General features: G+C 43.0%; 2 protein-coding genes across 2 annotated transcripts in view; one reads left to right on the top strand and one right to left on the bottom strand.

Annotated features, from left to right (window-relative positions):
- The window catches only part of LOC149284981 (uncharacterized), a 176,928-nt gene that overhangs the window by 42,116 nt on the left and 109,969 nt on the right, over positions 1 to 24,843 (bottom strand). The window lies entirely within an intron of this gene.
- On the top strand, positions 3,062 to 13,615 carry LOC149284985 (uncharacterized). Its single transcript, XM_089495911.1, has 2 exons — positions 3,062 to 7,498; positions 13,607 to 13,615. The coding sequence occupies exons 1-2, from the start codon at positions 3,062 to 3,064 to the stop codon at positions 13,613 to 13,615; spliced, it is 4,446 nt and encodes a 1,481-aa protein (XP_089352037.1).

Here is a 24,843-nt window from a genome sequence, read left to right as displayed (position 1 = left end):
TGGCAGTCTGTAGCAGGCCTATGTAAGTCACCGTGTCTCTTGAAGTGTTTTTCTCTGTTGCCATAGCAGAATTCACTCTGAATGCCTTGTTAATTTCCCATGAATATTCCAATTTTGGTATTTCCTTATATTCTGCTAGCACTGTGACCACATAATCATGTAGATTTTCATTTTTCAACTCCTTTAGCCTGTGAACCTTCAGACAATTTTCTCTTTTTTAAAATCCTCTAAAGCCTTTTGGTCCAATTCCATCTTGTGTTGCATTGTCATTTTCTCCGTTGTTTCTTCTATCTCTTTAGTTTTCTCTTCCGAATTTTTAATTTTTGATTTAGCTTGATTTGCATCTTTCATCATATCATCAACTGATTGAGAGAAATTTTTAATTTGCATTTTAAAGTCTTGTTTCAAATCCACCCTTAAAGTCTTAATCTCTTGCTGGAGATTAGCTTGCATATTTTCCATTTTATCATCTATTTTCCTTATTTCCTCCAAAAGTGGATTGAGCTCAGTTGATCCTCTTCTTTGTTGCTGCTGAATTTGTGCTGCTGCAGCAGCTGCAGCTTTTTTCACAGCTGAAGCCATTATTATTTATAATTGATTTGTAATTACTCTTACAGTTTGTAGTTCCACTTATCTCCCTCTTCTTCACACTTCCTCTCAAGTCCAATACAAATGAAATAACAACAAAAATATTATGAAGCAGTTCAGGGAGAGAAAAAAAATAAAAAAAGAAATAGAGTAGGCAAAAAGCAGCTTCACAAGCAGCTTGAGTAGCTTAAAGTAGCTTAAAGGCTATGTTTCTGTCCCAATTCTCTTACAGTCTCCAATGGCTTCTAAAGTAGCTTTACAAAGTTACCTTTAATTGCCTCTCACTTGCAGTCCGTAGCAGCAACAAAAGGAGATACTGATTGCACCCCGCCCCACGCATCTGGATGAACTCCCTTGGCGGTTTCATGTGGATGTTGAATAGCATTGGGGATAGGATGGTGCCCTGAGGAACGCTGGATTTAAGATCCCTTTTAGATAGCAACTGTCCCCAAGCATCTCCATCTGGAATCTGCTTGAGAGATAGGACTGGAACCATTGCAATGCATTGCCCCCGATCCCCAATTCCCTCAGGCGTTCCAGAAGGATGCCATGGTCAATAGGATCAAAAGCCACTGAGAGGTCCAAAACCATCAACAGGGTCGCACTTCCCCTATCAGTACTCAAGTGGAGTTGATCTAAGGTGAGCATAGCAATCTTGACTCCGTATCCCATCCTGAAGCCAGTTTGAAATGGGTCTAGATAATCTGATTCTTCCAAGACTGCTTGGAGTTGAAGAGCAACTGTCCTCTTAATCACCTTGTTTACAAATGGAAGATGGGAGACTGGTCTGTAATTGCTAATGTCCAAGTGACCTAGGGAGGGGCTTTTCAGAAGCGGCCGTACCACCGCTTCTTTTAAGCAAGATAGAAAATAGCCTTCCCTAAGAGATACATTTAAGATATATCTCAGGTGAGTCCTAAGTGCATCTCCACCTTGGATGGCCAGCCATGAAGGGCAAGGCTTGAGAGGGCAAGTTGTCTTCCTCACACTTGCAAGGAGCTTGTCCACATCCTTGGTACTCAGAGATTCAAAATGATCCAGTATGATTGTGATGTCCTGCCAGGACTGTTTGAATTTCCCCCTGCATTTTCCTTTGTGTTGGTTCAGGCCATAGATTATTTTAGTGTAGAAAAGTTCTTTGTATTAGTTTATGGGAGGAGCTGTAGGTTTCCCCTGCATCATTTCTAGGTTTGGTTTGCCCTTTTCCCAGCAGGCTGTGCTGTAGCTAGAGGTTTTTAGTTGGAGCAGTTTCTCTGAGAGCGAGCAGAGAGCTGTCTTTTGGTGGCAAGCAGGCCCAGACAGCCGGAAAGGGCATTTCTTACACCACTTAGCCAAATCAGTTACCATTAGCATAGAAAATAGAAGAATTTAGGAGCTGAAAGACCCTGCACCAGCTCCATTGAGTAAGGAGAACAAACTACATCGGACCCAGAGAGATGTCGTCTGGAAGAAAGCTGAACTGTAAAGTATCTTTGGTTTAGAGCTGGGGAGGAGAAGACCTTTTATTTTTGTCCTTTAAATTAAATTTCCCCCCTTTTTTGAACTTTACATCTAGTTTCAGATCTTTTTGGGAATCACGGTTTGTTCTCACCAGGGTACTGGCGTTGCACACCCAAACCTGCCACCACCTTTAGTTGGGTGTGTCTTCATAGTGTAAGAAATCCTGGCGGCCATTGCCGCTTCCGGCCTGTCAAAGAGAGTCCAAGTGCAAGGCCCTGCATTGAAGCAAGATCCCAAGATTTGCATAGAAGGAGAAGAAGACTCTGTGGTTATAAAAGGGGAAAAGGTTGGCGGCCATTTTGGACCCATTTCTTCTTGCAGAGTCCAGAGCACATGGTTGGCGGCCATTTTGGAGCCATTTCTTCTTGCAGAGTCCAGAGCACATGGTGGGCGGCCATTTTGGAGCCATTTCTTCTTGCAGAGTCCTGAGCACATGGTGGGCGGCCATTTTGGAGCCATTTCTTCCTGCAGAGTTTTGAGCACATGGTCGGAGGCCATTTTAGTTCTACTTCTTCTTGCAGAGTTCTGAGCACATTATCAGCAGCCATTTTAGAGAGAACTTTTTCCATTCAAGTATATGGATAGAGTTTTATGAAGAGATTAATGTGTGTTTTATGTTTGTTCACGTTGCAAGCCTGAAGAAAGGAGCTAGAAGACTCTTTAACCGACTCCAGGTCTGGCTGTGTTGAAGTAGCATAAGAGTGGTGACAGTAGGAAAGCGGAGCAGTAGCAGGCTGTAAGTAAAATCAGCACTACACCGTTTGTCCTCTTCATCCTTGCTGAGTTGTTGCGTTGGCAACTAGGACCAGCCAGAATGGATAGGCTTTCTGAAGAACTAGCACATGGACACACACACGACACTCGTTCTCTTAGGGACAGACACCCGACTGAAAAGGCCTTAGAACTGCTGTTAAAAGAGGAAAGACACTTAAGCGTGAAAGAACTGAAAGCTTGGAAGAGTTTGCAACATGCCATGTCCTTGCTGTCAGCAGTCTGCGACTCAGAAGACATGCAAAGAAGAGAGCTTGCCCAGCAATCCAGTTTCCTAAAGTGGAAAGAAGTGGTGAATAAAAGGATCCAAACACTTCAAACCATGAACAATCCCGATGCAGAATCCAGACTAAAACAGTTCCTGGAAGAAGTCGCGGACAAAGAAAAAGAATATAGTGCAGTTTTGGACACAGTCAAGTTCCGGCTGCAGAGCTTAGAGCTTAATAATGAGTCCCCTGCCGGCAGTGCTAAGTCCAGCAGAGGAATATACCCAGGGAAGCCTCAAAGTACAAAGAGCTCAAAAACCTGTCACACCAGCAGGTCTTCTTCCCACAGGCATAGTTCCCGCTCCAGTAAAAGTGGTAGTGGCAGTTCTTCCTCCCATGCTAGCTGGAGTTCGTATATGGTAGCCCAACAATTCAAAGTAGAAAGGATGAAATTAAAGGCTGAAATATTGCATGCCGAAGCAGAGGCAGCAATGGCCAGTAAAGAACTGACCCTTTTTCATCAAGAGGTTGATTTAGAAGAGCAAGAAGCTGCCCTCAAAGCAGAACAGGAAAGGCAAAAACTTGCTATTCAAAATGAAAAGAAACTTCTTCTCAAGGCTAAGGAGGCTTCAAAACTGTCCATAAAGGCCAGGATTTTAGCCAAGAGCTTCCAGGATGATCTCAGTGAAGAAAATGTGAGGTTGCTTCCTACACAGGAGCCTAGAGACAGGATATCTACCTTGTTCCTTGTGGATGAGAGCTCCCCACAAGACCCTGTGGTCAAGTCACCTCCTAACTTAGATGCTAGCAAGACACAATTGCTTGCCGCTCCATGGCCTCAGCCTACAGAAAATTCTGTCTACAAAGAAAAGATCATCCATCGTGACTGTCTACCTATAAATATGGCACTCAATGAACCCTTTGGAGACCAGAAGCCCATGGCGGGGAGCCAAATTCCCAGCCATGCTAGTGTGGCCTTTCAGCAAGCCCCGGCTGCTGAAGCCCCCAAGACTTACAGGCCTAGAGAATCTACGGACTTGCCTGCCAGTCAAGCTGATTTGCCAACTAAAGGGAGTCCACACTTCTTCCAGCCTGCAGAGATGATTCCCACCTTCATGGAGTCTTGTTCACCATTCATGCTTAAAACTCCCAGGAAGGACCTTAGAGACAAGGGAGTCCAGAAATTCTCAGACCTTCCTGAAGACTTTATCTTATGGAAGGTAATTTTTCAGAGAGCCATTAGAGATTTGAAACTGCAAGCAGATGAGGAGCTCACCTTACTCATGGCATGGTTGGGCCCCAACTCATCCCTTCAGGTCCAGAGAATCTACGCGGCCTACGTGTCAGATCCAGTTAAGGCGTTGCAGACAGCGTGGAATAGATTAGAAGAGCGATATGGTGCATCAACAGAAATAGAAGCATCGTTACTAAATCGGCTTTATAAGTTCCCAATCCTCAAGTCAAAGGACTACCGTCAACTTTGGGACTTAAGTGATCTTTTAGTTGAACTTCAGTCTGCGAAATGTAATCCAGAGTTACCTGGTCTAGCCTGTTTAGATCAATACATCACACAGCGACAGGTGCTCCAAAAACTACCCTTTCAGCTCCAGGAGAGGTGGGGAAGAGAGGTGTTTTCTTATAAGGAACTCAACATGCAATGCTACCCACCCTTCAGTTACCTTGTGAACTTTGTGACAAGAGCTGCAAAGGAAAGCAATGACCCGCAGACTGGGTTCCCAACCCTTTACCAAAACATGCGCTCAGAGAAGACTGTAAAGGAAGACAAAATTCCTATCAAGGAAATGGGGAAGGCCACAGTTGTAGTTAAATCCACTGAGGTCACTCAGTTTAAGTCGAATAAAACACAAGAGACTAAAGAAATTCCATGTCCCATTCATAATAAACCACATAGCCTTGCAGATTGTAAAGAGTTCTCAAAAAGGCCTTACAACGAAAGGCTGGAGATAGCAGCTAAAGCAAAAGTCTGCTTTCGATGCTGTGGTTCAAAGGTTCACTTTGCTAGAAACTGCAAAATAGAAGTAAAATGTGCTGAATGCGGTAGCCCGCGTCATTGCTCAGCAATGCACCATTTCAAATCACCTTCAGTGTCACCTAAACTTAAGAAGAAATCAGAGGGTCCTAAAAGTGAGGCTTCAGAAAAGGCAGCTAAACCTACTTCAGAAGCAGAGTCAGTTGTGGCATGTACAAAGCTATGCCAGGACTCAACGCAGATTAGGATATGCCATCCGATTTGTCTAGCTGAAGTTTTCCCAGAAGACAAACCTCACTTTAGAAAAAGACTTTATATTGCCCTAGACTCACAGAGTGACGCATCCTTGGCCACACCAGAGTTCTTCAGTACCTTTGCGGTCAAAGCCAAGATTCTTGAATATACCATATCTACCTGCACTGGACAGCAACAAATGCAGGGTAGAGTGGCAACGGAGTTCATGATTTCGCCTTGCAATGGCAAAAGGTACATTAAACTGCCTCCTTTAATAGAGTGCTCTTCTATCCCTAGGAACAAGAACCAAATAGCAACCAAGGCTGTAGCTGAAAGCCATGCACACCTAAAAGCTATAGCAAAAGAAATTCCTGCATTGGACAAAGATGCTGAAATTTCCCTACTGATAGGCTCAGATTGCCCAGAGCTGTTCCAGGTCTTGAAACAAGTAAGTGGACCTCCAGGTGCACCAATAGCACAAAAACTGCCACTTGGATGGACAGTTATTGGACCTGTGTGCGTCCATAGCAAGAGCCCGCCAGCAGCGTTAAATCTTACAGGAAATAGCCAATTTCCAAATTCACGACCCACACAACTACAAAGTTGCTTAAGCCACATTAAGGTGTGTTGCCTTGGTATTATCCCAGACTACGGCTCCATTTTTGAAACTTCAGCAAGAGATGAAGACATAGCCTTTTCCCGTGAGGAAAGAAAGTTCCTGGACATAATGAATTTAGAGACAGTCCAAGATAGTAAAGGGAGCTGGATGGCACCTCTTCCCTTTAGAGAAGACCGACCAATTTTGCCTAACAACCGTCATCTTGCGGAAAAAAGGCTTTTTGCTTTGAGAAATAGAATGCTCAAAGATCCCACTTTGAAGGAACAAATTGTACAGTTCATTGAAGATCTGTTTACAAGCAACTATGCTGAAAGAGTTCCTTTGTGCAGTAAACCCCAAGAGCATTGGTTCTTGCCATACCATAAGGTAACTCACCCACAAAAGCCAGAAAAGGTGAGAATAGTTTTCGACTCAAGTGCAAAGGTACAAAACATCTCACTTAATGATGTTCTTCTTAAAGGACCAGACTTGCTTAACAGTTTACTAGGAGCACTTCTAAAGTTTAGAGAAAGGAAAATAGCTGTGACAGCAGACATACACAAAATGTTCTATGCTTTCTTGGTTAAGCCAGAACATCGCCGCTTCCTAAAGTTCCTGTGGTTCCAGAACACGGAAACCTTGGAAGATATCACTGAGTTCCGTATGAGAGTACATGTTTTCGGGAATACTCCCAGCCCAGCGGTAGCCAATTACTGTCTAAAAAAGACTGCAGAGACATATAAAGATCAGTGTAGTATAGAGGCTTATCGTGCAATCAACACGAACTTTTATGTAGATGACTTACTGATTTCCTTCGACTCAGCACAAGAAGCCAGCCGAATTGTTAAAGAGGTACAGTCTGTGCTAAGCTTGGCTAAGATAAAGCTTCATAAAGTAGTCTCTAATAGCAGAGAAGTTTTAGAGACTTTTCCTAAAGAAGAGCTTGTCGAAAAGGATGTCACAACAATCTTTGAAGACAAGCGTACACAGAGTAGCCTTGGTATTCTGTGGAATGTCTTCACTGATAGACTCTCAATCAGAGTTCCCAAACTTGAACTTCAGACTACAAAGAGAAAAGTACTCTCTTCGATCAATAGTGTTTATGACCCCTTGGGTATCGTAGCACCAGTGCTTATAGTGGCCAGAAACATCTTTAGAGAGATAATAAATCAAGTTAAAGACTGGGATGAAAATCTTCCCCCAGCCCTGGATTTAGCATGGAAGGCCTGGGCGTCTCAGATCAAAAACATTGAACACCTTACTGTGCCCAGACAGTATGTTCCTGTAGAACCTGGACCAAATACCGTTTATGAGCTACACATTTTTTGTGATGCCTCTGAAATAGCAATTGCCGCAGTAGCGTATCTGAGAGCTAAAAATAACACCGAGACGCATACAGGATTTATTATGGCCAAAGCAAAGGTAGCACCCAAACAAACAATACCCAGATTAGAGCTGTGTGCTGCTTTGCTAGCTACCCAACTTCTTCAAACCATTTGTGTGGAAGTAGAAACAAAATTCCACAAAGTATTACTATACACTGACAGTATGGTTGTATTAGGATACCTTACAAACACTACAAAGAGGTTTAAAATGTACATAACCAACAGAGTAAATAAAATTCTTTCTTGTACTCAACAAAGTCAATGGAAATATGTTCCTTCTGAACTAAATCCAGCTGATATTGCTACAAGAGGAGCTTCGGCCCAAAAGGTACAGTCTTCCACTTGGCTGACCGGTCCAAAATTCCTGATGGAGTTAGATGTTCCTGATCACAACAAAGGTAAAACTGAAACATTCTCTGAGTTACCTGAGTGTCTGCCAGAGATCAGCAGCTGCAAAATAAACTTGGTGAATACAAGCAGTATAAGGTTGCCTCATTTAGATGCCAGAAAATTTACAAAGTTTTCTCAGTGGCTGAGTCTTCAGCGAGCTCTTGCTAGACTCATCCATTTTGCAACTTTCAGAGACAAAGCAGCTTTAACAACCATAGATATGGTTAAAGCAGAAACCCTGATTTACAGATCTACACAGAGATCTGAATTCAAGGAAGAATTCAGATGCATAGAAAAGCAACAATATCTACCTAGACATAGTATCCTTAAAGATCTATGTCCAGTTATGGATACCAGAGGTCTTCTACGTGTTGGAGGTAGACTTCAAAGAGCTAAAATCAAGAACAGCTTAAAAAATCCTATTATTCTGCCTGCAAATAGCCATGTAGCCCTTTTAGTAGTCAGACACTACCATGAAAGAATACATCATCAAGGGCGAACCCTGACTGAAGCAAGTGTCAGAAATGCTGGCTTGTGGATTATTAATTGCAGAAAATTGGTCAACAAAGTTATTTTTCAATGTGTGACATGTAGAAAACTTCGCAGAAAGTGTGAGAGCCAGCTTATGGCTGAACTTCCAGAAGACCGTACTTCTATGGATCCTCCATTTACACACATTGGTCTCGATATTTTTGGACACTGGGAGGTACGTGCTCGTAAAACCAGAGGAGGAATAGTTAACAGCAAGAGATGGGCAGTGTTATTCACTTGCTTAGTGATCAGAGCAGTACACATTGAAGTTGTGGAAAGTATGGACTCTTCTTCCTTTATTAATGCCCTAAAAAGATTCATTTCAATAAGGGGTCCAGTAAAAACTATCAGGTCTGATAGAGGCACTAACTTCATTGGAGCCACTAAAGAGCTGAATTGCATAACTAAACTAGCAGAAGACAAGACTGTAATGGACTTTGCTAACAAAGAGAAAATTCAATGGTTTTTCAATGTGCCTCATGCTTCCCATATGGGGGGAGCTTGGGAGCGCATGATTGGTGTCAGTAGACGTATTCTAGAGGCAATGCTTACAAAATGCAAGTTCCTGACACATGAAATTTTGGTTACGTTTATGGCAGAAGTTGTGGCCATCATCAACAACCGCCCGCTGGTGCCTATTACTACAGATCCAGAAAGGGCACAAATTTTGACTCCAGCCATGATCTTGACTTTTAAAAACCCTGACTGGAAAGATATCAGCCTTCCTGTCCCAGAAGGAATTCATACCATTCAATGGAAACAAGTTCAGTCATTGGCATCAGAGTTTTGGAAGAGATGGAAGTCTGAATACCTTTGTCTCTTACAACGAAGAAAATTGTGGCAACGTCCCCAAATTGATTTAAACATCGGAGATGTTGTTCTTTTTAAAGAAAGAGAGAGCCCTCGCTATAAATGGCCTACTGCAGTTGTAGAAGAAATTTATCCAAGCACAGATGGGAAAATCCGAAAGGCCACCATAAGAACTATAAGTGAAGGCAAAGTGGTCAAGTATCAAAGACCTTTGACTGATTTAGTTTCCTTGTTCAGTGTTAGGTAGAACTTTTGATCTAATGTATAAATGGATAGGATAGGTCATAAGGTTGCAAAATTTCGTTGAAATTTTGAGCGGGGAGTGTGATGTCCTGCCAGGACTGTTTGAATTTCCCCCTGCATTTTCCTTTGTGTTGGTTCAGGCCATAGATTATTTTAGTGTAGAAAAGTTCTTTGTATTAGTTTATGGGAGGAGCTGTAGGTTTCCCCTGCATCTTTTCTAGGTTTGGTTTGCCCTTTCCCAGCAGGCTGTGCTGTAGCTAGAGGTTTTTAGTTGGAGCAGTTTCTCTGAGAGCTAGCAGAGAGCTGTCTTTTGGTGGCAAGCAGGCCCAGACAGCCGGGAAGGGCATTTCTTACACCACTTAGCCAAATCAGTTACCATTAGCATAGAAAATAGAAGAATTTAGGAGCTGAAAGACCCTGCACCAGCTCCATTGAGTAAGGAGAACAAACTACATCGGACCCAGAGAGATGTCGTCTGGAAGAAAGCTGAACTGTAAAGTATCTTTGGTTTAGAGCTGGGGAGGAGAAGACCTTTTATTTTTGTCCTTTAAATTAAATTTCCCCCCTTTTTTGAACTTTACATCTAGTTTCAGATCTTTTTGGGTATCACGGCCTGTTCTCACCAGGGTACTGGCGTTGCACACCCAAACCTGCCACCACCTTTAGTTGGGTGTGTCTTCATAAGGAGCCTCTTTCTTCAGGCTAGCCCGATGGTACTGGGCCAGCCTTCTCTCCCCCTCAGAGGCTGAAAGATGACAGTTAGGGAGGGAGGAGCCTCTTTCTTCAGGCTAGCCCCTGATGGTACTGGGCCAGCCTTCTCTCTCCCTCAGAGGCCGAAAGATGACAGTTAGGGAGGGAGGAGCCTCTTTCTTCAGGCTAGCCCGATGGTACTGGGCCAGCCTTCTCTCCCCCTCAGAGGCCGGACGATACAGACACAAATAAACACACACAAACAACGGGGTGTTAAGCAACGGGGTGGACATTAAACCAACAGCATCCCCAGACTTTCCCTAGTCTTTAAGCTGAGGCAAATACATTTGATGTGGTCCATCTTACGGATAGGTATCCTGCTCAAGGCAAGATTGTCTTTATGGACCAACGCGACATCCCTTTACCTGCTCACTGAGGGAGAACCCGGCTGGTAAGGCCTGAGCCCAGGTGGCTGAGCTATCATCACCCAGCCAGGTCTCCGTGAAACAAGCCAGGTCATCCAGGTCATCTAGTAGGAGATCATGGTCTATCTGCGTTGTATTTTTGACTGACCTGGCATTACACAAGAGCAGGGGAAGGTTCTGGGGTTGGTTTGGTATGCTCTCCAGCTCCTTCGGCATAGCAGCATGAATGGAAGGGGAGATAGATATCAAACATCAATCTCTCCTTCCGCTGTAATGACATTTCACCCTGTTAGCACACCATGTACATCTTGTATAGCCGCTCCACAGTCAATATCTCCCCCTCCAATTCACCATCTGAATGATATTCTCCTTGCCCATGCCCATCTCCCTCCAAGTGTCCCACCACACATCTGTCCAAGAACATATGAAATAAAAATACAAAATGAAAAAGGTACCAGCCAGTTGGCATCGTCTGTCCACGGACGGGTGAGGGTTGTTCCCAGGGCAGACTGAAGGGACCCTTTAAAGTGGCACCCACAGCCTCACCCACCATTCACCACTGCATCCCTATCACTGGGAGCCAGGGATGTTAAGGGAGAAGGCTGTCTCCTGGCTGGCGTCCTCTGGCCTCGGGGGGATCTACAGTCCTGGCAATGCCCCTCTTACTGCTGCCTTGCCTCTGCTGCCTTCCTTGGCCCCTGGAGGAATTGGGGGAGAGAAAGGGTTGCTTCTGGCTTGGCTCAGCTCTCTGCCTGGCTGGCTGGAGGTGAAAGGAAGGAAGGAAGGAAGGAAGGAAGGAAGGAAGGAAGGAAGGAAAGTGCCAAGGGAAGAGAAGCATAATGGGACTATTGGAGCGAGGTAGGGGTATCCTGGACCAGACTGATGCACCCACCCCCCAGGACCACCCCCCAGGACACATTGTAAGATCTATCACAGCTCACTGTGATGCTTTAAATCAGGGTTCTCAAACTCCAGCCCTCCAGGTGTTTTGGACTTCATCTCCCAGAAGCCTCAGCCAATCACCATCCATATGCAAATTTCCTTCCTACCTCAGTAGTCTACAGTCAATCTGAACAGACTTCCAGAGCCCCACAAAGGCTCCTCCTTCCTCTTTGTCCCTCAGCCAATCACCATCCACATGCAAATTTCCTTCCTACCTCAGTAGTCTACAGTCAATCTGAATAGACTTCCAGAGCCCCACAAAGGCTCCTCCTTCCTCTTTGTCCCTCAGCCAATCACCATCCACATGCAAATTTCCTTCCTACCTCATAATGCCCTCCCTGACATCTTGGCCAATGATCTGAGATTCTTGGAGCTGAAGTCCAAAACATCTGGAGGGCCGGAGTTTGAGGACCCCTGCTTTAAATGATAAGAGCTGACTTGGATGCCAGCATTATTGCAGAGGCCATGGGTCAGGTGCCCAGTGACTCTGTGAAAGAGATCATACTGGATCAATTTGAATCTGTGCAGGAAGGTACCTCTATTATTACATCTTCTCCGAAAGCACGAGGTGGGGTTCTTAGTAAGGCGTGCAAGTTGTACGGTGTGAGGTAGCATCTATGGACAACTTCAAGAATGCTTTCTTTCAATGCTGTTTAAGATCTACATGAAACCACTGCGAGACATCATCCACAGGCATGGGGAGGGTGCTATCTGTATCCTCATGGCACCCAGAGATATCTCAGCATCAACTAAGGAAGGCATCTCCCCTCTGAATGAATGTCTTGGGGCAGTAATGGGCTGGATGAGGAAAAACAGACTGAAACTGAATCCAGATAAAACGGAGGTGCTGATTGTTGGAGGTCCTAATCCAGGTATGAAGGTTTGACAACCGGTCCTGGAAGCGGTTGCACTCCCCCCAAAGGACTATGTTTTTAGTTTGGGGGTGCTCCTGAATCTGTCGCTCCAGATGTCAACTCAGATAGATGCGACAGCAAGGAGTGCCAGTTATCAGCTTTGGTTGATACGCCAACTGCGCTCTTTCTGCAACCTGAGGACATGGAAACTATGATGCATGCACTGGTAACCTCATGTCTTGACTTCTGCAATGAGCTCTACATAGGGCTACCTTTGCACTTAGTCCAGAAACTTCAGCTAATCCAAAATATGGCAGCCAGAGTGGTCACTGGAAGATCTAGAAGTGTCCATAGCACACCTATAATAGCTGCCCATTAATTTCCGGCGACAGTACAAGCTCTTGGTTATAACATTTAAAGCCCTTCATGGCTTGGGTCCAGCTTACTTACGGGATACCCTTCTCCCATATAATCTGCCCCACACATTGAGGTCCTCTGGTAAAAACTTACTGCAGCCAGCAAAAGCTAGGCTCTGTGCAGTTACCCAGAGGACCTTCTCTTCTGCCGCTCCAAACCTATAAGCCTTCCTCCTCTTCCTCCTCCTCCCAGACTTTGGGGGAAAAGTGTTTTGTGCCTTCAATTCTTTTCTGGAGACCGTAAGGCAACGCTGTCACAAGAGTTTGTTGGTCAGTTTTGTCAGAGGGGGGGTTGCCATTGCCATCTTTTGAGGCTGAGAGAGTGTGCCTTGGGGGTTGGGGGTGTGCTGCGTGCCTTGAACTCGTGTCTAGTGACCCTATTCCCAGGGTTTCCTTGCCTTCAGGTTGGCCTTCCACTTTGACCTTTGTCTTCCTCTGAAGCTGAGAGACTGTCTGCTGAGAAAGGTTCCCCCACAGTGGGTTTCATGGCTCAGAACAAATAGCATTTCTATTATGTAGATGTGTGTGTGTGTGTTGTGCACCTTCCATCTGGCTATTAGTCTTCCTCTGAGGCTGAGAGAGTGTGACTTGCGAAAGGTCACCCATTTTATATAATGGGACTTGAGCACCCACGGATTTTGCTATCCAAACCAAATCCCAGCAGATACCAAGGGGCCATTGTTTTCCCATCTTTTTTGCAAAGAGCAAAGCTATTCATTGCCTGATCTTCACATGTTCAAGAGCAGTTTTGGGCAGATGCTAAGAGCTGCCTTGTGAGGTCAGGAAAAGGGTCCTGGAATGCTCTTCCTCTTCCTTTGGACTCACAGGGGGGATTCTCTCTCTCTCTCTCTCTCTCTCTCTCTCTCTCTCTCCATTCATGTCTCTGCATGAAGAGAGAGAGAGAGCTACATGTATGAATTATATTTTATATAATATCTGTGTTCAAGACACTTTTTGAAACAACCTTTAAAACCTGTGTTAACTGAGAACGCCCATTACAGAGCGTTAAATGTTTTCTCTCTTCCTCCTTTAGGCATTTTGAGGCATTCACCGCTCCCTCCATCCAAAGCATTTCATGGACCAATGAAAGGTGTCCTCAAAGGATTCAGGATTCAGAAAAGGAAGGTATTTCCTTACTCTAAGACAGGAAGAAAAAGAAATCAGCATTTTCATTTCCATTGCTCCTGGTTTGATTTTTGATTTTGATTTTTTAGCCATGCTTTAAACAGACCCATTGAAAAGTTTCTCTTTGATACACAAACCTCTCAACTTGTGTTTAGGAAAATTATTATATATTGTACCATTTCTAGATTAGATGAGGTTCAGCTATTAGATGTGGACTGGATGGAACTCAAATGGGGAAAAATCTTTATAATGGAGTCACAAAAATGTAATCATAAGAATTTATTAAGCTTTCAGAAAGTTAACAACAAACCAGGAGGAAATGTTAGAATATAAATCTATTAAATTTTACATTTACTATTGTTGTTGTTGAGTTGTTGTTATTATTGATGTTTGATTATCTGTACAATATGATTTTATATAGATTATTGGAATAAAAAAGAAAAGAAATGGATGCATTGAAATCAATGAGAGACATGAGTGCTACCAGCCCTCCTCCAATTGACTTCTTTGGGATGAGGAAGGCTGGGACCAACCCTAGGACTGCAATCCTGGCTCCATTTTGTGGAACTTAGATCCCAGTGAACTCTGGTTCAAAACACACTGCAGAAATGATGATGATGATGATGATGATTGTCTTCCCTTCAAAACCACAGATCCTTATGAAAGCTGAAAGACTACAGAGGTCCAAAACAGACTGCAGAAATAATCCAGTTTGAGAACACTTTAACTGCCTTTGTTCAATGTTTGGGAATCCTGGGAATTGTTGCGGTACTCGATCTCTCTAATAGAGAAGGCTTAATGTCTCAGAAAACTACACTTTCCAGAATTCCCAAGCATTGAGCCAAGACTGTTAAAGCAGTCCCAAAGTAGATTATTTCTGCAGTGCCTTTTGGACCTCTGTTAGACTTTAAGTTTTCACAAGGCTCTGTGGTTTAGGAAGCAAGAGACATATAATAATAATAATAATAATAATAATAATAATAATAATAATAATAATAATGCTTCCCCCCCCCCCACATGGGGACACACAGCATATTACAAATTTATTAAAATAGAATTGAAATGTACAAACGTAGAAATTAAAACAGTATTAAACCAACTCAGCTCTCCCTCTGGAAAGTGGAAGCAGATAGACCTGGAAGGGACATGAAATGGGAAGAAGGGGAAAATCTTGGGGAAGGATCCCTTTTCCAGGGTTTGCACCCATAGCTCCATCTCCCGGTCTCTGGGGAGTCTGCTGGGAGGGGAGAGCATGGAATTCTGGGAGAGGCTGGTGGTTGGCTTGGATTCTTAATAGGGTTCTAGAAGGCTGGTGGGTTTGACTGTTGGCTGGTTAGGAAGAAGAAGGGCTCCTTCTGGGTTTCCTTGGCAGGAAGGGAAGGGAAGGGGGGGGTGCCTTGATTGAGGCGGCGATGGGGAACCCCCAAATTTGGTTCCTCTGTGAGAATGCTGACTGAGGGGGTCATTTTGGAGTCAGTGATGGGGGGGCTGGAGGGTCTTCTCTAGGGAGGCAGCCTTGGGGACTGGAAGCAAAGCCAAAGAAGCACAGCCTTAAAAACCTCATGGAAAATATTCCCTTCTGCTCTGCCCTTCCTTCTTTAAGTGCATTGGGTTCTGTGGCAAAAACTCTTATTTGTATAAGAAAAAAGCCTGCTCTGTGGGTAAACATTTGGGGGGAATGCCCTCTGTCTGTCTATCTATCTATTCATTCATGAGGAGAGAGAGAGGGAGATGTATGAATTATACTTCATTTAATCCCTGTATTCCAGATACATTCTTTAAACAACCTTTGAAACCTACCTTACTTAAGAGCATTCATTAAAGAGCATTAAAGATTTTCTATCTGCCTCCTTTAGGTCTTACAAGGCATTCAACGCTCTCTCCATTTTGTGTCCCAACTAAAGGCGTCCTCAAAGGATTGAAGCTTTGGGAATGGAAGGTATTTCCTCACTGGAAGACCGGAAGAAAAAGAAACCAGCATTTTCATTTCCCTTGTTCCTGCTTTGATAAATATATTTTAGTTTTTAGCTTTGATATGTATATATTTTATTTTTTAGCCATGCTTAAAATAGACCAGTTGAGTTTGTCTTTCATAGGCAAACCTCTAAACTTGTGCATAGGGAAGCTATTACATTTTGTACTATTTCTAGATGAGATGAGGATTCAACTATTAGAGGTGGAATAAATTGAATAGACGTCAAATGGGGGGAAATGTTTATCATTACAAGAGTGTAATAATATCAATTTCAGAAAGTTAATGACAAACCAGAAAGAAATGTAAGAATATAGATCTATAAACATTTAAATATTACTATGGTGCTTTTATTACGGAAAACCGACTCAAGCTGAATCCAGGTAAGACGGAGGTACTTGTTATAGGAAACCCAAGCCCAGGTATGGAATTATGTCATCCAGTTCTGGATGGGGTCACACTTCCCCTGAAAGACTCTGTCCGCAGCTTGGGGTTGCTCCTCGACTCATTGCTTCACCTGACAGCTCAGGTAGATGCGACAGTCAGGAGCACTTGTTATCAGCTTCGGCTGATACGCCAGCTGCGCCCCTTCCTGGAGCAAGGAGACCTTGAAACAGTTGTACATGCGCTGGTCACCTCTCGATTGGACTTCTGTAATGCGCTGTATATGGGGCTACCCTTGTGCCAAGTTCAGGAACTTCAACTTGTACAAAATATGGCAGCCAGGTTAATTACAGGTACTCGTTGTACCGACCACATAACACCGGTTTTGAAATCCCTTCACTGGCTGCCAATTAGTTTCCGGGCAAGGTACAAGGTGTTGGTGATTACCTTCAAAGCCCTACATGGCTTGGGTCCAGAATACTTAAGAGATCGCCTACTTCCATACTGTCCGTCCCGCACTCTAAGGTCCTCGGGGAAGAATCTACTTCAGCCAATAAAATCTAGGCTAACTTCAGTCACCCAGAGGGCCTTTTCCATTGCAGCTCCGAAGCTACGGAATGACCTGCCAAAGGAGATCCGTGACATTTCTACTCTTACAGCCTTTAAGAAGGCTCTTAAGATGCATCTCTTCAGGCAGGCCTTCCCTACCTAGTTCCTCTCCCCATTTACTGTGACTTATGTCGCTTTGTCCACCAATTCTTCTCTTAAATTAATGAGAAGAATTAAATTAAAATTAATGAATTTATATTCTTGCCTCAAGAAGAAGAGCCCTCCCTCCATGACATCACCATCAGACCTGGGAGGGAGTGAAAAAGAGAGGCCCAACTTCCGTCAGGCCTAACTGTGAATGTACTCACTTCGCTCTCTGTAATTTTATTGTATTTTATTTATTTATTGTATTTTATTTTATTATCTTTATTTTTACTGTTGTAACCCGCCTGGATTCCTTGTGATTGGGCGGGCTATAAATAAATCATTATTATTATTATTATTATTATTATTCTGAGGTTGTTTGGTCCCAGCCTCCCTTTGATTCTCTTGGATCCCTCTCCAAATTCTCAGGGCCCCACAGAGACTCCCAAGAGAGGAGAGGAGGCCTGGCAGCTGGAGAAGAGGGGAAGAGGAGGGGGGCTTCCTTGCTTCCAGCCCCCAAAGGCTGCCTCCATACAGAAGACCCTCCAGACCCCATCCTTGGCTCCAAAATGGGGGCTCTTCCCTTTAGCCATCCTTCTCACAGAAGACCCAAATTTGGGGGTCCCCCATCGCCATCTCGAGGCCCCCACCTTGCCTTCCCTGCCAAGGAATCCCAGAAGGAGCCCTTCTTCTTCCTAAGCAGCCAACAGTCAAAGCCACCAGCCTTCTAGAACCCTATTCAGGCTCCAAGCCAACCGCCAGCCTTTCCCAGAATTCCACGCTCTCCCTCCTCCCAGCGGAGGAGACCAGGAGACGGAGCAATGGGTGCAAACGCCAGGGAAAGAGAGTTTATTGTCTTAAACTTGTAATTCCAGTTGTGTCCCTTTATGAGGGAGAATGAGATTATTATTATTATTATTATTATTATTATTATTATCAACAACAATTATGATAATTAGTGTCTTGTTCCCAAAACCACAGAGCCTTGTGAAATCTCAAAGACTGTGTTTATCACACGGAGGTTTTTGCAGCTCTATGCAGCTCAGATCCGAAGCCACTGCGAGTCCAATGATGCGAATTCAGGCGACAACGTTTTGTGTTATCACACGCGATTCCTTTCTATGGGGCTCCTTCCGTGGGGCTTCCGCAGTGATTCCAAAGTGACCCCTCATTTTGCTGAAATCGGTAACAAGCGAATGCACAGAAATCGCTTCCAAGCTCACTCCGATTCCACTCCGAATTGGTCTGGTGTGGAATGCAGCTTCGCTTCTGCTCTGTTTCACCACCGCAAACCCCCCGGTTGCAAATTTCCCATGATTCAGCGCTGCAATTCCCCCCATTTCCTTCCGGTGCTCCTTTCACTTTCAGGGCAATCAGGGGGGTGCGTTGTTCGCAAAGTCCAGGTAATGGGAAGGAGGCCACACCCCCTCAGGAATGGGGAGCCAATGGAAAATCACATTAGTCCCCATAGACTAATGTTTTAATCAATAATGAACAACGCTGCCCTCTGGTGGATACTCAGGGCACTGCAGTCTCTTTGGGCTTCTCACCAACTTCTATTCTGGAGCGCCACCTGGTGGCCACTCTTGGCAATTCACTAATAGCAGTTAACCAAATTAAACAAGCACTGGGCCCCAGACAGAACCCCACTGGTCACTTCTCTCCAGGATGAAAAGGAGTCATTCTTGAGCACCCTTTGGGTTCGGCCGGTCAATCAGTTACAAATCCATGTAACAGTTGCCTTGTCTAACTTGTTTCATGTTTTTGTTTTATATGCTATTCAACATCTTTATCAATGACTTGGAGGACAGAATTGGGGACATGCTTATCAAATTTGCAGATGATACCAAATTAGGAGGAGTAGCTAATACCCCAGAGGACAGGATCAAAATTCAAAATGACCTGAATAGACTAAGAAGCTGGTCCAAACCTAACAAAATGAAATTCAACACAGAGAAATGTAAGGTACTGCATTAAGGGAGGAAAAATGAAATGCACAGATATAGGATGGGGGACACCTGGCTGAATGAAACTACGTGTGAAAGGGATCTAAGAATCAAGTAGGCACAAGTTGGACATGAGTCAACAGTGCAATGCAGCAGCTAAAAAGGCCAATGCGATTTAAGGCTGTATCAATAGAAGTATGGTGTCTAGATCAAGGGAAGTAATAGTGACACTCTATTCTGCTCTGGTCAGGCCTTACCTGGAATATTGTGTCCAGTTTGGGTGTCCCAATTCAAAAAGGATGTTGAGAAACTGGAGCACCTCCAAAGGAGGGCGACTAAAATGGTGAAGGATTTGGAAACCACAATGGGACAGTCTCAAAGCTTCAGGCAAGGAGCATCAGACTGAAGTCACAGTGGGACAGTCTCAATGCTTCAGGCAAGGAGCATCAGACTGAAGTCACAATGGGACAGTCTCAATGCTTCAGGCAAGGAGCATCAGACTGAAGTCACAATGGGACAGTCTCAATGCTTCAGGCAAGGAGCATCAGACTGAAGTCACAATGGGACAGTCTCAATGCTTCAGGCAAGGAGCATCAGACTGAAGTCACAATGGGACAGTCTCAATGCTTCAGGCAAGGAGCATCAGCTGCCCTCAGTTTGCCTCTGACGTCTTCCTCCTCCACATCTTTGTTATGTCCATGTTTGTAAGGGCAACCTGTTTAACCTGAGACCGTGTAATGAAAATGTCTCTTTCTGTGGACTGATTCAGAGAAGGGATAACACAGATAGTGAGACACCAAAATTTGAGTTTAAACATAATACATGTAACATTTATTAAATCACAAACATAATACAAACATTGATTATCAAGAGGTCTTTCATTCACTCACAGATTCATACAATACTCTCACACACTTTCCTTCCGCCGGACATTGATCAGTTGTCCTCGAAGGCTGGGGATGACATCATTGCTGCGCATTTGGTGCCAACAAAATTAGGGTGAAAGCCAAGGCTCCTTATACTTTTCTTCTCTCTGGCTTTTGGCTGCTGAAGTCTTGCAATATTGCAGCCCATTACTCAACTTCTTCTTTTCGGGAGGAGACAGCTGTTCAAAGGCAGGTCGTTCTGTTCAAATCAGTCCATTGTCCTGTCAGTTCCTCTTTATTGCGACTCAGGAGAAAAGGCACCTTCCCGGTCATAGTTCGACACACCTGAACAGCACCTGGCTTCAGCTTCCAAATTCCTCAGCCTTTCCTCATCTCAGTTGCCAAATCCCTCCTTCACATCAATGCTCTGCGCAGAACCATCTTGTTTAGTTCTTTAGCTTGTTTTAAAACACCATTCCTTGGTTCTTTGGTTCTTCAGCTCTGGGTTTAAGTCAGAACTCACACATTTCTCTTACATCTTTAACTTGGGCACCATCCCCTTCATACGGTCCTTTAATTCCTTTCTGTATTCCTCCATTCAATAAACTTCTACCTGGGGTTCTTCTTTGCTGGGGCGGCTATCAAGCAACTCCCCCACTGCCAGGTCACAGGCTGTCACTTTCCCCCCCTGACAGCCTTCCTTTCCCCAGTTTGGGGCCGGAAACCCAAATCCTCCAGTGGTGGCCTGGGTGCTGTGAGCTTCAGGGGGTTTCCCAGTCTTGGGCTTGGCCCTAGTTCCTCTGAAGAAGGCACCTGCTCAGACTGAAGTCACAATAGTACCGTCTCAATCCTTCATCCAAGGAGCATCAGACTGAAGTCACAATAGGCCAGACTCAGTCTCTCAGGCAACGAGAATCAGCCTGAGATCACAATGGGCCAGTTTCAATCCTTCAGGCAAGAAGCATCAGCCTCAGGTTGCAATGGTCAAGTCTCAAACGTTCAGGTAAGTAGCATTAGCCTAAATTCACAATGGTCCCATCTCATTGCTGCAGGCAAGGAGCACCAGCCTGAGGTTGCTATATGTCACGAATCCCTTTATTCATGCATTTATTAATTTAGGGATTCATGCCATAAGGGTTTAGGATTAAATTAGAGTTAAGATAAATGGGATTTATGGTGGGTTGAAATAATATGTTTGAATATGTGCTTTAATAGAAGATACTAGAAAGAGGTAGAGAGATCATGGCTAAAGTATGTTCTTGTTTGCTAGGATTGGAATGTGTGGGAATCACCCTTCTAACAGAGGCTGGAGTTTAAAAGACTGGTCTCTGTAAAAGGAGGGGGAACATAGAGAGTTATTGGTATTTTTATATTGTAATATGTTGTCATGGGTTTATGCTTATTATATTTTCATATGGTATCATATTAGATTGGGATTGATGGGGTTTCATATATATATTGTTAAGCCATAATGTTAATTAAAACTATTGTGTCGCTGAGTTCTGTGGTACAAGGCCACAGGTTCAGTGGTTGAGAAAAGGCACATGAGAGCTTAATTGTTTTTAGAAACACTGCCAGAATCCCGGATGAAGGGCTATCTAATTAATTAGCTTTATTGGTTATAGGATGGGGTTAATTGATATGGTTATAAAAGTGAAATGTATATACATACTTTCTTTCATTCCTGACAAAAAAAGTCACTTCTATTGCATGTATCTTCTTTTTTAATAAAAGCTGTTCCTTTTTCAAAGTACTGCCTTTTGTGTTGCAAAATGGGCTGCAATTAGGACCCTGACAAATATCTCTCTCCCCTTCCATTCACCCTGCTATCCCAAAAGAGCTGGAGAGCATACCAAACCAACCACAGAACCTTTCCCTGCTCTTGTGTAATGCCAGGTCAGTCAAAAATACACCGCAGATAGTCCAAGATCTCTTACTGGATGAAGAGGCTGAGCTGGATTGTTTCATGGAGACCTAGCTGGGTGATGATAGCTCAGCCACCTGGGATCAGGCCTTACCAGCCGGGTTCTCCATCAGTGAGCAGGTAAGGGGACATTGCTTTGGTCCACGAAGACAATCTTGCTTTGGCCAGGATACCTATCCATAAGATGGACCACATCAAATGTATTTGCCTCAGCTTAAAGACTAGGGAAAGTCTGGGGATTCTGTTGGTTTAATTTCCACTCCGTTGCTTAACATAAATACTCTCTGGAAAAGATAACATCAGAATTAACACAAACCAGGGAAAGAGTGACATTCCTGGAGGAAGAATATAAAAAATTGGGAAAAGAGATAGAGAGATTAACAAAAGAACATACTGAAGATACAGCAGAAAGAATTAAGTTAGAGCAAAGATTTAGGGAGGGATGTCTTAGAATAAGAGGTCTTCCTGAACAGAAGAAGATCTATATAAAAGGATAATACTGGCCTTGGCTGAATTTATAGACCTAGATAATGAACCTTTTCTCCTTGAGGTGGACAAGATGTTTAGAGTAAGCTCCTGGGTTGCAAAACAGAAGAGACTGCCCAGAGATATCGTGATTTATTTTGTTAGGACTCAAATGAAAGAAGTAATTCTACAACAACACTTTCATTCAAGATTCAAAATTGAATTAAATTTTATTGTTGAAAGATATCTCTGGGAAACTGTTAAAGAAGAGGAAGGAATATGGACCACTGACTAAGGTTTTGCGCAGCAATGCAATCTACTACAAATGGGAACTAACTCAGGGCCTATCTTTTAATTCAAGCAAAAAAGATACCAAATCAACTTGGTACAAAAAGCAAGACATTTTCTACATGAGAATGAAAAAGAACTTAATAACGGAGACAGTCAGAAAGAAGAAAGAAACAACCCCAGAAAAGGATAAGAGGATAAGGAGGAAGAGAGCTTAGAAGAAGAAACAGAAGAAGGAGAATTGCTTAGGAAACCAGATCCAAACACAAGAGAGGACAATATAAATGGAGAATATGAGGATGAAACTGGAGAAGATGGACATCCTATCATCGAATGTTAAAGGAATTAACAGCCCAAAATGACGAGGTAAACTTTTCCATTATTGAGGGAAACAGAGACTTGATGTCATTTGCCTTCAGGAAACCCATATGAAGAAAGAGGATATAAGATTGTTGAAAAATGCCAAATTGATAGCAGCCCCCAAAAGGAGGGAAAAAGGTGTAGTGATATATGTAAAGGATAAATGAGAATCTAAAGAGGTATTCTCAGACCCCAATGGATACTTGGTTGGTGTAGAAGTTACTTTACAAGACCAAAGGATCCTAATGGTGGGAGTTTATGTACCCTTAGAAAATAAAGGACTGTGTTTTGAAAAACTGAAAAAACAAATGCCAGACCATATGAGCGATAGGCCCTTAATGATGGGAGATTGGAATGGACTGATAGACCCCCAGATAGATAGAAAAGCAGACAACAAAACATACTTAAAGCAAGGGAAATTGCCGAAATCTTTCTTTGAATCAAAAGAAGCCTTCACATTAGAAGATACTGGAGAATCAAGTATGGTCTGTCTAAGGATTTATGTTCTTTTCAAACAGCCATCAATCCTGTTTGAGAATAGATATGTTCTTGACTTCCCCGACTATTAGCACAATGGTGGAAGCAGGAGAAACTCTACTAAAAATCCTATCGGGTCACAACCCAATTTTATTGTTTTTGAAGAATAAACCTAAGGAACTGATATGGAGACTAGATGAGACTTTGTTAAAAGACGGAAAAATTCTAGATAAAGCAAAAACAAACCCACTTAAATCCTTCTTTGAATAAAATCTGAATGGAGAAGTCAGCCCAGAGATCGTCTGGGACACAAGCAAAGCGGTAATGAGGGGTTTCTCTTTGAAGCAATCTTAAAAAAGGAAAACAAATAGAGAAAAGAATTGGAAAGAACTACAGGAAAAGTTAAAGGATAAGAAACAATTACTTAAAGAAATCCCCCAAAACAAAATGATTCAACAACAGATTAAGAAGATTCAAAAGGAAATATCCACATGGCTAATAGAAGATCAGGAGAAAAATTTAAGACACATCAAACAGAAACACTTAGAGAATGCTAATAAACCTGGCAAATGGTTAGTATGGAAACTGAAAAAGGAAAAGGAGAAACGGATCTTTTCAATGGTTAAAGAAGAGGACAAGATTTATTCCAACCAAAAACATATGAAAGAATGTTTATATAAATATTTCACAAATCTATACAAAGAAGAATATATTTCCCAGGAGAGGATACAAGAATCTTTGGACAGAAAAGACGTAGTAGAGATTGATGAAGAACAGAGAATCAAACTTAATAAACCAATAACGGCTACTGAGGTGCTAGAAGCAATCAGTAAAACCAAGGCATCCAAAGCGCCAGGGCCAGATGGCCTAAGCGCAATGTATTACAAGAGCTTACAGAAAGAGCTAATTAAACCTCTAGTAGAAATCATGAATAGACTCTCACAAAGAAGAACGCATGACTCTTGGAAGATAGATGATATTGCACTGATTCCTAAAGAAAGTAAGGAGCTGTTAAGGATTTCTCTCCTTAACAACGATTATAAAATCTTTCCAATGGTTTTAGCAGAAAGATTTTTAAAAACCCTACAAAATATCATAAACGGAGACCAAATGGGCTTCCTTCCAAAAAGGCACCTTAGAAACAACACGAGGAATTTAATAGATATTAGAGAAATCTATGAGAAGAAAACAGATAAAAAAGTAGCTATAATTTTTCTTGAGGCCGAAAAGGCGTTCGATGAAGTTAATTGGAACTTCATGTTGGAAGCCTTAAGAAAAATGGTTCTAGGAGATAACTTTATCATCTGGATAGAAGCAATCTATAGAAAACAAACAGCGAGACTTATTATTAATGGGGGGAAAGCGAAGGCGTTACCTGTAATGAGAGATACCCCTCTCACCTTTGTTATTTATGACCACTTTAGAGACTCTGAGTACTAGCATTAAAGAAGATAAGAAGACCAAAGGCCTGGAAATAAAACAGGAAGAGTACAAACCTAAGCTATACGCGGACGACGTGGTGATATACTTATCTGACCCAATAGAAAGTGTTAATCCCCTGCTTTATAAATTAAAGGAGTATGGACAGCATTCAGGTTTCTGGATTAACAGGGATAAGACAAACATTTTACCAATGAATTTAACAAAAGAAGGATCAGGAAAATCTACAAGAGGTGACTGGCTTTAAAGTAGAAGAAAAGGTCAAATATCTAGGTGTTGAGTTCACCTCTAAAAACCGAGACCTCTTTAAAAACAACCACAAGAAAATAT

This window comes from Sceloporus occidentalis, unplaced genomic scaffold (genome assembly GCF_023333645.1).
Source record: "Sceloporus occidentalis isolate IW3139 unplaced genomic scaffold, rSceOcc1.0.p SCAF_86, whole genome shotgun sequence".
Lineage (NCBI taxonomy): Eukaryota > Metazoa > Chordata > Lepidosauria > Squamata > Phrynosomatidae > Sceloporus > Sceloporus occidentalis.
The sequence above is the reverse complement of the archived record's forward strand: the minus strand, read 5'-3'. Positions and strand labels throughout refer to the sequence as shown.

What these genes read in the sequence shown, in the direction of transcription:
- LOC149284985 (XM_089495911.1), top strand. Translation starts at nt 3,062, where the DNA reads ATGTCCTTGCTGTCAGCAGTCTGCGACTCAGAAGACATGCAAAGAAGA.